Here is a 15729-nt window from a genome sequence, read left to right as displayed (position 1 = left end):
GAATGAAAATTTGATGAATAGGATAATGCCTAAGTCACTGTTAAAATGTGTAAGACATTTTTAACAAGTTGTGCATAAATGTATGTAAATTTGCAATGACAGACATCATTCAGTAAAGTGAAAATAAATAATCATAGAAATTGCACTCAAATTTACTAAAATAATAATTTACTAAAATAATTTAAGTAAATCTAACTAAATGTTATTTACCACGTTAGAAAATCTAAGCTGAATTCATTATTTTGGGAAATAGTCATGTAAATCTATCTCAGTGACGTTTTCTCATGAAAGTCAGTGATGTTAAATATTACGGTTACACTGCATCCAATATAGTTGAATATATTTGAATAAATATTTTTCAACTTTAAATCTGCTCAGTGATATTACATTTCAGCTATTCTTGTGTTGACCGTTGACCTACAACCTGTAGCTGTAAACTGAATACACTAATGTCCACCAACAAAATTCATTTAATCTCTGGGAAGAAACTGAAAACTGGACTAAAATGGTTACAAGTGATTTAATGATTAGGAATGCACAAAATGCACACAAAAGATATCAAACACAAAAATCAATGAAAACATATGCATTGCTGGAATATGTCTTTGAATAGCACTGTGAAAATACAAATAAAAGTCCTGCATTCAAAAAAAATTGTTTTGTAAAACTACATTAGCATTAGCAGCAAAATGTAGTTTAAGTATTGCAATAAAGTACATGGTTTGGACCCTCTGACTGATATTATATCTGATATTATTACATCATTAGTAGTAGTGAAGTATGAGTGGAGGTGGAGCTGGTTCAAACCACTTTGTACATATTTTTGTACCAGCTAAAGGTATGGTCTCATTACATGATTAATGAAAGTGAAAAGAAGAAAAACAAAATTCTGTTAGACATGTCACTTTTCAATTTTTGAATTTTTTCTTAGATCTTTTATCATTTACATGTATGCAACTATACACTTATCACTGTGTTGCCTTTTAAAAGTGAGTTAGATGACTCTCAAATGGAAATACTAAAGTAATGCACAAAACAAGAAAACTATAAGAAGAAATAAGGAAGAAAAAAACACGCTAGTTACTGCAATAAGTCTCTCAAGGTCAGAAGGACAGAGTATTGTTAGAATGGGAATATACTGTGTAAAGAAAAAGCATTGGGCTCAGGAAAGCAAAGGCAGGCATTTGTTGAAAATTCAAAACAAATGATAGGGATAGATGACTTGAACAAGATGCATTAGAGAAGCACTGAACTGAGCTAATGATTGTGTAATGTAAATTACACAATACACTTGTTAAGTTGATGTGAATGTTACAACTATCAAGAAAGGAAACAGAGAAACAAGCCAACAGTATGTCAGTACAATAACAATGTTGATGAAAAGATTAATGGTGATAAATCAAGTGTAAAGAACATTATGTTGTGATGATAATAGAAAATATAATAATAGTAATAATAATAATAATGATAATAATAATAATAATAATAATAATAATAATAATAATAATAATAACATGATAAAATGAAACTTCATTGATCCCACGGTGGGGAACTTTAATGAATAAGGCAGCAACAGGAAAAAGTAAGAATAAAATAAAATAAATATAAAGTAACATTTTAATGAGTATTAAAGATTTCCAACAATGTTACAATATTGAGTGTACAGTATAACAGAGGCCCATGAACGCGCCACCGGAGCACATTTGGACTACAACTCCCTTGCCCCCTCGCTCTGTAGTCGTCAACCCGTTTCATGTGTTGTGTTTTGGGTTTGAACGCAAGGAGCGAGCGGGAGTGTGGCAACGTTGTGGATTTAACCAGCGCCAGCAGTGTTGAGGTAAAGTTAATATTCGCTTCAATTCGATAAAGGCTTCGTGGTGGATTAATTCTATGCTGCCGAATATGACCCTTAAATCGGAGAGATTTGTCTAAGTGCGATGTTGGTAACCTAATGAGCGACTGAGGCCGACTGGACAGGCCGTGTAACAGTCACGCTCTGTCCCATGTACACCCGCGCTAGCTAGCTAACAGAATAAGTCCTCTTGTAATCGCATAATACTGGAGTAAGTTTGCCAAACAGCATAATAATACGTACTATATTTCTGAACTAACGGCTCTCAAGTGAAGTCATATTAGCTACTCTACTATCCAACTCCTTTAGTGTTTGTATAGCGTTATGTCGGTTAGCATAACGTTAGCAGCATGCGGGTACCGCTAGCCTCAGGGGCTTATGAGAGGAAATCTACCTCAAAACAACTTTCAGTCCTAACGACAGTAAGCAGAAGTACACGGTAAAGTCGTCATGTTCAAACGCCATCGTCATCTCAGGCAGCAAAAACACCAAAACATAATGTATGGGAAATGAGCACATTATCCGGATGGGTTTCACTTTGGAAAACAGCACTGTCAGCTGTTTGGCTGCCTCTCAGGTGGACAGAGCTTTCTAGAATTAAACAGGAATCTGCTGCTAAAATGTCCCTATACGTTTTGTGAACTCATAAAGGACTTCTATGAAGAGGCTGTGTTGACTAATTTTGTGGCGCTGTTTTTGTCACTGAATTTAACAGTTTATTAAAAACAGAAATCCTTTTCCTCCAGGTGTCTCCATGGCGACAGACATTGTTGCGCAGTTGGCCGACTCTCTGGCCAAGGCTGGAGTAGAGGAAGGAGAGCTGAGCTACAAAGGCCAGGGAAGAAAGCTGGATGATGCCAAATCAGGTGAGCGTAACCTTTCATTGTCCATACTCAGTGTGCCAACGTAACTCATCCCAAACCTGAAATAGACTTATAATCCAGTGAGACTTGATAATGTAAATCACTTCAGGTTTGGCATTGGGTTCATTTACTGGTAACTGTTAAATTGAATTGCTATCACACTCACTGTCCCCATCTCCTTCTCAGTCTTAACTCTTGATGACCCTCTATTCTCTTGCCCTCATCCACAGTGGAGGAGATAGTGAAGGAGATTCAGGACTTCCAGGGTTTACAGGCTCTGAGGTTGGAGGGAAATACTGTAGGTGTGGAGGCAGCACAGGCTATTGCAAAGGCTCTGGAGACAAAGAGTGAATTCAAGGTTTGCAGTATTGACTTAAATTTGTCACTTTATCATATCGATTCTAAAACTATGTCTGATACGTCAGTATGTAATAATGTGTAATGAGAAACTGGGCACTCTGTCACTGTGTACTATTTATTCCCTTTCTTTCAGCGGTGTTACTGGAGTGACATGTTCACAGGCCGTCTGCGCTCTGAGATCCCACCAGCACTGGTAATGGACTTCTGTACCATACTGCGACAAACAAGATTAAGTCTCTGGACTCAGCTTTTTTTGCTTCTCTGCTGGAACTTATGTTAGTACTGAGAAGCTCATGTTGGTTTTGTTTTTTACTGACCACCATTGTTGTTGCAGAATTCACTTGGTGATGCACTGATGATGGCAGGAGCCAGGTTGACGGTTTTAGACCTCAGTGACAATGCTTTTGGACCAGACGGAGTGAGGGGAATTGAGAAGCTGCTAAAGAGTACCGCCTGTCACACGTTGCAGGAGCTCAGGCTCAACAACTGTGGCATGGGTATCGGAGGAGGGAAGGTAAGAATTGAATGTTTTGTCTTATTACAGTGAATTTTAAAACTACTGACCGAAGTGTCTGCCTGTATTGAGGAAAGCAATGAGAGAGGACTAAATCTAAACATATTTTCTCACATATTGGAGCCACATTTGGCTGATATCATATCCAGTGCATGAATGTTCTATCTGATGAATGTTGTGTAGGGTTGACTACCTTTCTGTTTATGGTCTCCCCAGATTTTGGCTGCTTCATTGATTCAGTGTCATAAAAGCTCCAGTGCCGAGAGCACCCCCCTCAGCCTCAAAGTATTTGTTGCAGGGAGGAATCGACTAGAGAATGATGGGGCCATTGCCCTCGCTCAAGCCTTCCAGGTAAAGGACTAACAACTCCTTGATCTTTTTGTGCTTTACCCCTTGAGTTCTGCATTTGCTCTGCTGAAAGATGCCACATGTTATTTCCTCAGTTGTATTTTTTCCAATAGAACAGTGACTTACTGGTGTATTTATTTTCAATCTTAGACCCCACCTTATATTAAAATTAAAACGATTTAAAGACATTAAAGGTCTTTAGAGTCAGGTACTGCTGTTTAAAAATGCGCTTCGGCTGTGTAAGTAAACTCGCTGTATGTTACTCCACATCTGCACCTTGTGTTTGTAGTTGATGGGTAGTCTGGAGGAGGTGCACATGCCCCAGAATGGCATTAACCACCCTGGTGTGACAGCCCTGGCTACGGCTATGCAGCACAACCCCAACCTCCGCATCCTCAATCTCAATGACAACACTTTCACTGATAAAGGAGGCATTGCCATGGCTCAGGTACAGTGACATCAAACAATGGCCTTAATTTACAGCTGCTCATACTCACATATTTAAATATTGAGCATTTAAGTATTGAGAAATTTTTACTTTCAGGATTTGATGCTCATTTAATTTGATTGAATAAACTGTTTCCTACACAGGCCTTGAAACACCTGCACAGCATCCAGGTGATAAACTTTGGAGATTGCCTGGTGCGGCCAGCGGGAGCCATAGCTATCGCAGAAACTGTGTCAGAAGGACTACCAATCCTCAAAGTGAGTCAGTTTGGACATGATACTACTGACCTGTTGGCACCTATTCGGTCACTTCTTCACATTGAAACCACATATGAAAAGAAACAACTGATTAATGAAGTGCATGTTCTTTAAAAGGGGTGTGATTCTTCCAGATAAATCCAGCTTTTCCAACTTGAAAATGAGGCTTTGGTGAATCATGCAAATCTGCTTTTATTTTGGGGAGAGTGCACGGGTTGGGTATTGGTAAACATAATGACCGCTCACCGGTGCCTCTGATTCATGTCTTCATGTCACTCTGCAAGTAGTCCATTCATTTGTCATGGTGAAAGCAGAGCTTCCACCAAAGAGCCTGCAATCGTTGTGGAAGGTTATCTGATGTGTTTTACAAATTTTGGACGTGTGTTAGGGATGCAACGGTACTTGGGGGGGAAAATACCGAACCGTTCGGTCCACCCGGAACGGGACAATCCGCCCTTATGGACTGCAGGTTTTCGGTTTTGCAGTTGATTTTGCGTTGGTGCTTTATGTTTTACAGGCCACTGAGTGTGTGTGCCTGTCCAGGCAGGTGAAAGCCCGATCCCGCAAGTTAATGTCCGATCACTGTTGTGCCTCCACAACCCCATGTGTGCACATGCCTGTTTCATACTACTACATACAAGTAGTCAAGGAATAAGAAAGTGTTATATTATTCAGTGCAGTGATATAATTTGTTCTTACTGTGAAATTCAGTTTTTGCTGACAAGCAAAATAAAAAATATAATTTTAGGAGAAAAAAAAAATTCTCTTTATGTACAAAACATGTATCAAAACCATGGCCCAAAAACCACAGTATGGACTGTACCATGGGCTACCTGCACTGTTGCACCCCTTGTAGGTGCGCTGTATATTTTCCTGCTTTTTTTGTCCTTTGCCAGTCACACCTGTGTTCACTGTGATATGAACATTTGTGATGTTCATATCACAAGAATGGAATAGGAGAAAACATTTTATTTAAAAGCAAGAAGTTATACTCGGCATGTCCCCCGGCGTTGACTGTTCACATGGTGCCTTGGATTCATGGGCCGTGCAGTCGTATAGTTTAGCAAATCAGATGAACTCCAGGATGTCGTCAGCTTTCCTCAGATTAAGTGTTGCCAATTTTGATCATGACTACAAGGTTAGTTTATTGCAAGCCCCTTCATGATCACAACAGAAAGGCAAGGCCCCGCTCCTTCCACTCTGCCCCATGGGAGTTCACTAGTGAGAGACGTCTTTTTTTTTTTTTTTTTTAATCCTGTTTGAGCTGTACTATCAGTTAACAAGTTCATAAATTTAAAAGATCATTTTGCAAATTAAGAAAGCTATGGTTTTATGTGAAATGACTCTGGACTGTATCTCTTGTCTGAAGTGATACATGTCACCAGCACCAATCAGACCGTTGTCTTCTTGAATTTCACCTCATTCTTCAAGCATGAGTATTAAATGTGATGTAAATAATACAAGTCTGGTCATGTTGAACTGCAGTGACATTTTCAGCAACTCTGAGCAGCTTCTGAAGAGATAAAGGTAGAATGACCTCACTGACTTTCTATTTATGTATTTTTACAGTTTCTAAATTGTCTCACCATTGACCCCTGTACATATTGTTTTAACCCATAAAGACCCAAACAACCACTGGCGACCAAAATCATCTACCAATATAAAATGTTTAATAAGGCAAGGCAAGGCAGATTTATTTGTATAGCACAATTCATGGACAGGGCAATTCACAGTGCTTTATGAAAATGGAAAAGAGACAGGTTAAAAACACACAATTACAATTAAAACATAATCAATTAAACATAAATAAATAACAATAAACATAAATAATAATCAATTAAAACAAAGTAAAAGAGGAGAATGCAGATAGAACCCTTTCAGTTGTTATACGCACAGTTGAACAGAGCCGTTTTCAGCCTGGACTTAAAGATTGTCAGAGTAGAGGCCTGTCTTACGTCATCAGGAAGACTGTTCCACAGTTTAGCTGCATAGAACTGAAACGCAGCTTCACCGTGTTTAGTCCTGACTCTGGGCACCAGCCCAGCAACTTCTGATCCATTAATCTTATCAATGCATGTAAATAATTGGTGTAAAATGCAGTTTGTCATCTTTTCATGGTCATCACCTATGACCCATTTGGACATTCTGAGGCTCTGTAATTACTGCGGAAACATAATAATCTTCTACAACATTGATTCACCAGTAAAAACCCATGGTGTTAGATCAATGACAGTGGATGGACACACTTGGTTTATGTTCAGTTAATGATAAATTTTGTTGAAAAAGTCACATTTTCTTCATTTTTCTCTGTTTCTGATGTTATGACAATTAACTTTAATATGTGCTTTTATGAACATCTACATGACCAGTAAATTAAACATGGGAAAATACCTGATTTTTATTGTACAAATGCAAAGTACAGAGGATAATATTATTATAAATGGTGATAAATCACTTAAGGAAGGTTAAATAGAGAGAAAAATTCATTCTGGAACTGCCGCAAAAGTCACACCGGGTCTTTATGGGTTAAAGTTGGGTCCCATGGGACACAGGGGAAGGGGTGGGACTTCACCTCTTTATATTGAACAAGAAAATTTTATTGAAGATTTCCCTCCCTGTGCCAAATGAAAATCAATCTGTGAAAGATAAATATCACAAAATTATTAATAAATACAATGACACCTGGGATTGCAAACCTCCCATAGACTACACCTGCAGTCACAAATCAAATTCTGATTAGAAATGAATTGTGAAAACATGGAGGTGTCATTTGCAAATAACGAAATGTGAATACGATGAGTTATTTATATAAGACTCAACAAAGAGATAAATGCTCTTGTTCTGTTTTTGTTGACATTTTCCGTCCTCTTTTTTTTTTTTTTTTTTTTTTTAAATAGGAACTCAACCTGTCGTTTTGCGAGATTACAGAAGAAGCTGCTGTGACTGTGGCACAGGCCGTTAAGAACAAGGACCAGCTGGAGAAATTGGACCTAAATGGTAATAGTCCACCAACTACTACTTTTGCTATTACCCCAGTGTCTTTCCGTTTCTGTATTTTGCTGCTCTGACCTCTCCGTGTGGTGTCTAGGTAACTGCTTAGGAGAGGATGGCTGCAAAGCTCTGAGAGATGCCATGGAAGGCATGAACATGAGTGAGCTTCTAGGATCACTAAGGTAATCATTTTGCATTTGGCCTCCTGAGAGGTTTCTAAAGAAGGCTACCCTCATGCTAGTGCATGTGCTGTGTTGTGAGCTCCATACCCAAATCATACAGGGGTTGGACAAAATAATGGAAACACCTTAAAAAATCAACAAAATATAATTTAATATGGTGTAGGTCCGCCGTTTGCGGCAATTACAGCCTCAATTCTCCGAGGTATTGATTCATACAACTTGTGAATTGTTTCCAAAGGAATTTTAAGCCATTCTTCAGTTAGAATACCCTCCAACTCTTTTAGAGACGATGGCGGTGGAAATCGACGTCTTACTTGAATCTCTAAAACTGACCATAAATGCTCAATAATGTTGAGGTCTGGGGACTGTGCCGGCCGTACGAGATGCTCAACTTCATTAGAATGTTCCTCATGCCATTCTTTAGCAATTCTAGCTGTATGGATTGGGGCATTATCATCTTGAGGTGAAGGTGTTTCCATTATTTTGTCCAACCCCTGTATCTTTTCCTTAAGCAATTTTAGCTTGAAATGCTACAGTCAGTGATCTGTAGATTGAAAGAAAGTCCCACTAATGTGATGATCTGAATTTTTTTAGTGATGATGAGGGTGAACCAGATGATGAAGATGAGGATGAAGATGAGGAAGATGATGATGATGAAGAGGATGTAGACGAGGAGGAAATTGAAGAGGAGGAGGAGGAGGAGGAGGAAGAAGAAGAAGAAGAGGAGGACGAAAGTGGTGTTAACAAGGTTAGAATAAAAAATGGACTTAAAGGCCACAGCAGCTGTCATTTGTATGAGGTGATTCGGAGATGGTGTTATTTTCATAAACATCTTTCCTTCTCCGCTCCAACATGCAGTTTTCCACCCCTCCATCTGCACCTCGACCACCAGACGTCTCCTCGTTCCTCAGCTTTCCATCCCCAGACAAACTGCTCAAACTGGGAGCCAAGAGGGCTTTGCTGATTGAGCAGCAGGTAAACACACAATGTTTTCACAAAGACACACACACATAAGGCTGGACTTCCCTAGTCTTGTTTTGTGAACCTCTAACTGCAGTAAGTGTTTGTTTCTCTGCAGGTGGATTTGTCAAATTCCTTGAAAACAGCTGAAGCTTTCCTGAAGATTGCGTCTGTTTACAAAGAGGATAATAATGAAGTGAAGACAGCCGTGTTGGACAGTATTGGTGAGACATTTCAGTGTCATTTATCTGTTGTGTGGGGTTTTAGTCTTCAGGTTTGAGGTCATTTTCCACTTTATGCTGCACACAGAAGTAAGGCCACAGTATAGAGCTGACATTAATGTGTCCTGAATGATCTAATTACAGGTGAGTGGGAGGTCTGACACTCAGGCTTGAAATCTTATCACTCAGGTGTTCTGGGACACGTGTCCACATAATTTTAGTGGTGTGTATTAAATTGTGTCCTGGTGAGTTACTGCCTACTCAGTTGATGTAAGTGAAAGTCAGATCTTCAGTAACACTGAAAAAAAAATTCAATGAAGTTTTCTTGCCCATATCACCCAGCTTTAAGCATAAGCATGTTCTTACTAGTTGAAAATTTAACCCAGTTATTTCGTATTTTTTCTGAATGTCTAAAAATATTTTAGAAGCAGACAATGATTTACTTTCATTGTGCTTCATGCGTGCTGCTGCCTAATTACACCTGACTGGACACCACTTTTCCTTCAAGGAAACAGAATATCCATGATTCACACAATCTGGTTGAAATTCATTAAATCACTTGTCAATTGTCGTATAGTGTATCTCATGCAAGAGAAATAATAAAACATAAAGGATGGTCAGTGTTGTCCTACAGATATTTAAGATCTGTTGATTCAGTCTAAGAAAACACATACCTTAAAAGCTGTCAGTTTTCTCTGAGCCACGAAGTGAATTACATTTGCAAAGATGCATCCAAAATCCAATTTGTTGAAAATGTAAGCCTGTGCCATGTTTCAGACTATAGTTATGCTTGTTATTTGCATATACAATGCCAATCATAAGTATTCACCCCCTTGGATGTTTTACCCTTTTACTGCTTTCATAAAGCAATCATGGTCAATAAAATGTGGCCTTTTTCACACAAATTTATTGGAAAAAACTCTTTAATGTCAAAATGAAAACAGATTTCTACAAAGTAATGCCAATAAAACATAAATATATATAAAGAAAAATAATTGTTTGCATAATTATTTCCCCCCTTTTCAATTTAATCTAATTCAATAGCGGTCCATCCAGTTGGTGGAAATAGTCTCATAATTAGTGAAATGAGGATCACCTGAGCAGTGTGGGTGTGTCTCAAGTGATTGAGGTATAAAACACCTGTGTCTGAAGGGTCCAGAGACTGGTTGATCAGTGTTCCTGGCTACCATTACACCATGAAGACAGAAAAACACTCCAAGCAACTCAGGGAAGGGGTTATTGAAAAGTTTAAGTCAGGGGATGGATACAAAAAAAAATTTCTAAGGCATTGAACATCCCCTAGAGTTCAGTGAAATCAGTCATCAAGAAACTGAAGGAATATGGCACGTGTGAATTTGCTTAGATCGGGCCATCCTCGTAAAGTGATCGACCGTGCTCAAACCGCTCAAAGCTTTACGGGAGAGTGGCAATGAGAAAACCACTGTTGGGGGGGATCACATTGGATCTTCCAAGTGCCCCTCAGCAGCTGAACCGTGTAACTCCTTCAGAGTAGTCAAAGGGGTCTCGGTGGCTTCTCAATAGTCTCCTTCTTGCACGGTCACTCAGTTTACGAGGATGGCCTGATCTAGACAGATTCACACATGTGCCATTTTCCATTTCTTGATGATTGATTTTCACTGAACTCCAGGGGATGTTCAGTGCCTTGGAATTTTTTTTTTGTATCCATCCCCTGACCTATACTTTTCAATAACCCTTTCCCTGAGTTGCTCGAAGTGTTTTTCTGTCCTCATGGTGTAATGGTAGCCAGGAATACGCACCAACCAGCCTCCTGACACAGGTGTTTTATACCTCAATCACTTGAGACACACCCACACCACTCAGATGATCCTCATTTCACTAATTGTGAGACTATTGGCACCAATTGGATGGACCTCTATCGAATTAGACTGTTAAATTTAATAGTGGGTGAATAATTATGCAAACAATTATTTTTCTCTATATTTTTATTTCATTGACATTACTTTGTAGAAATCTGTTTTTACTTTGGCATTAAAGAGTTCTTTCCAAAAATTTTTTGTGTGAAAAAGGCCAAATTTTATTGACTCTGATTGCTTTATGAAAGCAGTAAAAGGGTAAAACATCCGAGGGGGTGAGTACTTATGATAGGCACTGTATAGTTAGTCACATGTGGAGACACAACCCAACGCCATGTGCGATCTTGGACACTAAGAACTGGCTGCATTTGTTCAAATCACTAAAAACGAATGTTAATGCCAAGTGGGACAGAGCCTGAGATCGTATATTCTGCATCACTTAAAAGCATTAAGCAGTATTTTAACTCTGCTGTTTCTTTTTCAGATGGTCTTCTAAAGAAAGCTTTTACCACTCCTTCTTTCCAAGGCTACAGTTTTGTTTCATCTCTGCTAGTTCTGCTTGGGCTTATCAAGGTATATTTAATAGATACAAGTTCATCAAAGCTTGATGACATGTTGACCTTTTCACATTGTGTTTTATTATCCATTTGATTTTTCTGCATCTTTTACATTGGCCTTTGCATTGCATGTTCCTCCCCTCTGTTTGCTCTTTTTGTCCTGTTCAACATCCATCCTTCTCTCCTCTTGTGTCCCTGCAGAGTGAGGACAAAGTGAAGCCTGTGCTCGTGGTTCCGGGTCACCTCCAGGCCTTAGAGCATGTGGTTCGACAGGACTACTTCCCCAAAGAGAGTGTGGCAGTGCTCGAAGCCTTCATGTCCCGGTAAGGACGTGACAGAATGAGCCAATCAGCAGGCCCCTTCCAGGTATAACACTAATGATTGTCATGCCACCTTCAGGGATAAAGAACATGCCATGTTTTTGCACATATGGTGATTGCTGGTTTTTCTGTAGGAGTGGGTAAATTAACTTTTTCTACAATTAAACCTCTGCAACTCTGGAATAACAACATAATCTAAAGTAGCTCAGTTTATCCTTTAAAGAAAAGTAAAAGTTAAAACCAGTTATCTTTCAGGACTGCAGTCCCAGTTATTTTCTGCAGCAGTCAATCCTAATAAATATGCTGATGCGAAGACAGTGTCCTAGAATATGGAAACTGATTTAATAATTTACACATCTATGTAAGCATGGGGAAAATAGGCAAATAGAAAAATATTTGTTTTCAAACACTGACCCTATTCTGTACCCTATTTTTAAAAATGAATTGAATAAAAATAGTAAATTTATGGGTAGAAAGATGACGATGGAGCCACCAGGCACTAAGCTAAAGAGGATGAGGTGAAGGAGGACATGCAGGTAATTGGGGTGTAAGAAGATGATGTGGAGGACAGAGTCAGATGGGAGTAAATGATTTGCTGTTGCGATCCCCAAAGGTAGCAGCCAAAAGCAATAGGACAAAACAGAATAAACCTATACATAAAATTATACAATTACAGCAGTCAGTAAAGATCAAATGTTTATCCTGGTGTTAAGAAAACACAGGTACATGGTGTGGTACATTGTACAGAGGCAGTACAATGCACAGCAGAGTACATGGTCCTACTCAGAGCTGTCTCTGCTTTGAAAGTTATCCAACTTTCTGTGTAGGAGTGTGGACTTAACAGCCACAGTGGGCACATGCAGCTTTTTCACAAGTTTCCAAATAATAAAGCCTAGTTGGCTACATATTTCACAGAAAGCTTGATCCAAACTTTATGTAAAATCAGTCAACTTCTCCAAAATGGAGGAGGTAGTAATAGTAAGGCAAAAGTACTATGGTGTTGTCAGGGAATCCTCTGCACATAGTCACAGTGAGTATGTTTACATGCACACTAATACTGCTCCTTTGTTCTGAATGTGGCAGTATTTTGAATTTGACCAGTGGCAATTAAACACCATAATCTGTTTATATTCTGAATCAAGTCTTTTTTGTGAATGGAGTGTTTCCTTACTGAGGCGAAGTGTGATGCATGAACTGATGTTATTTGGGTTCTTTATGAGGATTCTTCAAACATATTGAATATATAAACATATAGAATATGCTTTTATTAGCTGATTTTATGGCAGATTGTGACACGCAGCCACTGTTTAGTCAACTTAGTAGGAACATCTCTGGTAGAGATGCATAGTCCAAAGAAAAGTCTCATTTCTGCTGTTAAGGAAAAACACATCTGTTGTTAAACATGAAAATGGATTTAAACAGGTTTGGGTGGGAAAACCAACCTTTTTTCAAGACAATATTTATAAGACTGACAGACAGAGGCTCTGTGCATACAGTGGAACATCTTCCTTCAGTGGAAAACTCAAGTTTTAAATGCATCTAAACAGAAATATTAGAGGAATATTCGTAATCATTTTCATTTTATTAAGAATTTTGTCTATCAGAACAAGGAGAAAAATGGATGAATATTGTTTATGTACACATTGTTGTTTTTGTTTGTGTTTTTGTCATAAAATGAGACAAGACATCTAATCTTTTATTTACATTGTAAACATCTACCTATTTGAGCTCAGATGTCAAATATGGTCTGAAAAATTTAAGAGGTCTAGAAAAGTATGTAGTCTTGAACTAGAAAATGTGTAGGAAGCCTGTAATGCATAAACAATTGGTCAGTTTCCTTTTCAGCAAATGTATATATTACTAAAGATAAAACTACATAGGCTACATTTGTTGGGACTATTTTTAGTGGTGATTACTACATATTTGATTCTGTATTAAGTATTTACCAACAGCGTGGCAGTGTGTGGGACTGCGTAACACTGTCATCTTGCAAAGGAATTAATATCACGTAAATGTGATTCACTGAGAATAATTGATGAGTGATAGTTTGACTGCACAGACAACGTTTGAACACTATTATTATTATTATTTATTGCAAGTTAATAAATCTTCTTGTAAGTGGGACGTGATTGTGAACTGGACCTTCTAACAGTGCGTTTTACTCTTAGAAACAACAAGGCCCTGGATTCATGTGGCAATGCCAAAAACAACCTCCAGACAACACTGCAGAGAGCCAGGCCAGGGAGCTGAAGACTGTGGACACACACAGACACATACAAACACCTATGGACCTTTAGGAAACAAGCACAGATTTGAAGAAAACAAAACGGCAGCACTGAAGAAGAAACTGGCAGCACTCAGACATACTTATGGATTACATTCAGCTGCACCCCTCAACATGGACTCCAGACTGAACCTAATGAACTGAATAAAGTGCTTCATATGCGCTTGTGTCACCACAGAACAACAGTGACAGCATGTCCGTCTGTGTGAGTCCTCATTCTCACTGATTGAAGCACAGACTGATCTGATCATATATTGTACATTTACCTTTGCTATTCTGTTGTTTTATACTGAATGTTTATTGAACTGATGAATAGCTGTTAAAATATGTATTGAGTAGTAAATATTTTAAGATTAGGACTGTAAAATAAAATGGGAACTGAAAGGGATGAGGTGAAATTAAATATGTTGTCAAAAATACAAACCAATTGGAGTATTTGATGCCTTAACAAGATTTTAATATTAACTAATGTGTACAAGAAATAAAAAACAAACATTTGAAGAGGTGATGTTACAACTGTGTATATGGTTTATTTTTAAGATGCTTAAGAAATTTTCTTTTCCATCCATTATGATAATATCTCCTCTCTTATCTCTGGGGCGGCTGTAGCTCATGAGGTAGAGCGGGTCGTCCAGTAACTAAAGGGTTGGCAGTTTGAATCCTGCTCTGTCCTAGCCTTTGGGTGAGACACTTCACCCCCCTTGCTTCCACTGTCACTGGTGTATGAAGGTGTGTGAATGATTGTTTGGTGGTGGTCGGAGGGGCCAATTGATACAGATTGGTAGCCTACCCCACATCAGCTGTGGCTACACGTAGTGTACCACCACCACCTTTTCACTAATTTAAAGCACTTTGGGTGGTATAGAATTCCAATCCATTATTATTATTTTAGTAGAAAGGGGAAAATATATTCATCAAACAACCCAACAGATGGCTATAGACTTTACCCAACTTGTTTTGTGGCAGAAATTACCCTTATGTCACTAATGAATAATATCTATAACACTCTTTAATGTCATTTTTATTTGGGATTCAGTTTATGTCCTTGCATCTTTCTGACCATCAAATACAATAGGTTCCTCACAGTGTTTCAGCTTCTTGACTAGACAGAAAATGTAAAGCCAAGGTGTTAATTTGCAGTGTGGGTCTGAGGGGATCAAGGGTCATTGCAAAAGAATTTACCAAAGCCTTGTTTGTTAGCTGCAGGACCTCAGACTGTAAGTGTGGGACGTGTTCTCAGTACATTAGAGAAGGAGCAACAGATAACTGAAGCCTGAGCTGGTGGATTAGCACCTAATTCATTCAGATTTATGTGACCAAGCAAGTGTATATGAAGGTAAGCCATGGTCGTCATTCTTCACTGAGTTGTCTCTGTTTGTTGAGGGATATGCTTAAAGTTTTTTCATCAAGGTCTGACCTGCTCACGTTTGTCTAGATATTAGATACATAAAGCAGAACTGAGTTTGGATAGTCTACCTGCAGAGAGTTTACAGAGTATTTCTGACATTTCAACAGGTTTTGTTCAGTGGTTAAACTGCCATTGCAAATAGAATGTTGAAAAGGTTAAATCATCTATTGAAATAAGATGTTTTCCACATAAGTCATGCATGAAATGGCAAAAAAGTTTGAAATCAAAAATAATTGTGGAGCTTGTTGCTACAATTCAACAAAGTAAAACAGGCAAAACTGAGAACTAAAAACACTAATGTATATATTTTTTAGATTATCTGCTTTAGG

At 38.5% G+C, this 15729-nt stretch overlaps 1 protein-coding gene across 2 annotated transcripts; it reads left to right on the top strand.

The window, feature by feature from the left end:
- Positions 1 to 1739: 1739 nt before the first annotated feature.
- Positions 1740 to 14505, top strand: LOC115424642 (ran GTPase-activating protein 1). 2 transcript variants are annotated; one of them, XM_030142016.1, is made up of 16 exons: positions 1740 to 1837; positions 2599 to 2718; positions 2946 to 3073; positions 3209 to 3268; positions 3410 to 3589; positions 3806 to 3940; positions 4227 to 4385; positions 4529 to 4642; positions 7540 to 7639; positions 7731 to 7815; positions 8410 to 8563; positions 8674 to 8790; positions 8894 to 8999; positions 11316 to 11404; positions 11590 to 11711; positions 13877 to 14505. In XM_030142016.1, the coding sequence occupies exons 2-16, from the start codon at positions 2607 to 2609 to the stop codon at positions 13956 to 13958; spliced, it is 1743 nt and encodes a 580-aa protein (XP_029997876.1). In that variant the 5' UTR covers positions 1740 to 1837; positions 2599 to 2606; the 3' UTR covers positions 13959 to 14505. The 2 variants fall into 2 exon arrangements, with proteins under 2 accessions (XP_029997876.1, XP_029997878.1); XM_030142018.1 differs by having other exon boundaries at positions 11590 to 11754; positions 13877 to 14498.
- Positions 14506 to 15729: the final 1224 nt, after the last annotated feature.

Source organism: Sphaeramia orbicularis, chromosome 8, assembly GCF_902148855.1.
Source record: "Sphaeramia orbicularis chromosome 8, fSphaOr1.1, whole genome shotgun sequence".
In the NCBI taxonomy this organism is placed as follows: Eukaryota; Metazoa; Chordata; class Actinopteri; order Kurtiformes; family Apogonidae; genus Sphaeramia; species Sphaeramia orbicularis.
The sequence above is the reverse complement of the archived record's forward strand: the minus strand, read 5'-3'. Positions and strand labels throughout refer to the sequence as shown.

Bases quoted from the DNA above. Each gene is read 5' to 3' on its own strand.
- LOC115424642 (XM_030142016.1), top strand. From the start codon at position 2,607: ATGGCGACAGACATTGTTGCGCAGTTGGCCGACTCTCTGGCCAAGGCT. The intron at 4,386-4,528 runs GTACAGTGACAT...TTTCCTACACAG, and splicing joins GAGGCATTGCCATGGCTCAG to GCCTTGAAACACCTGCACAG. The intron at 4,643-7,539 runs GTGAGTCAGTTT...TTTTTTAAATAG, and splicing joins AAGGACTACCAATCCTCAAA to GAACTCAACCTGTCGTTTTG.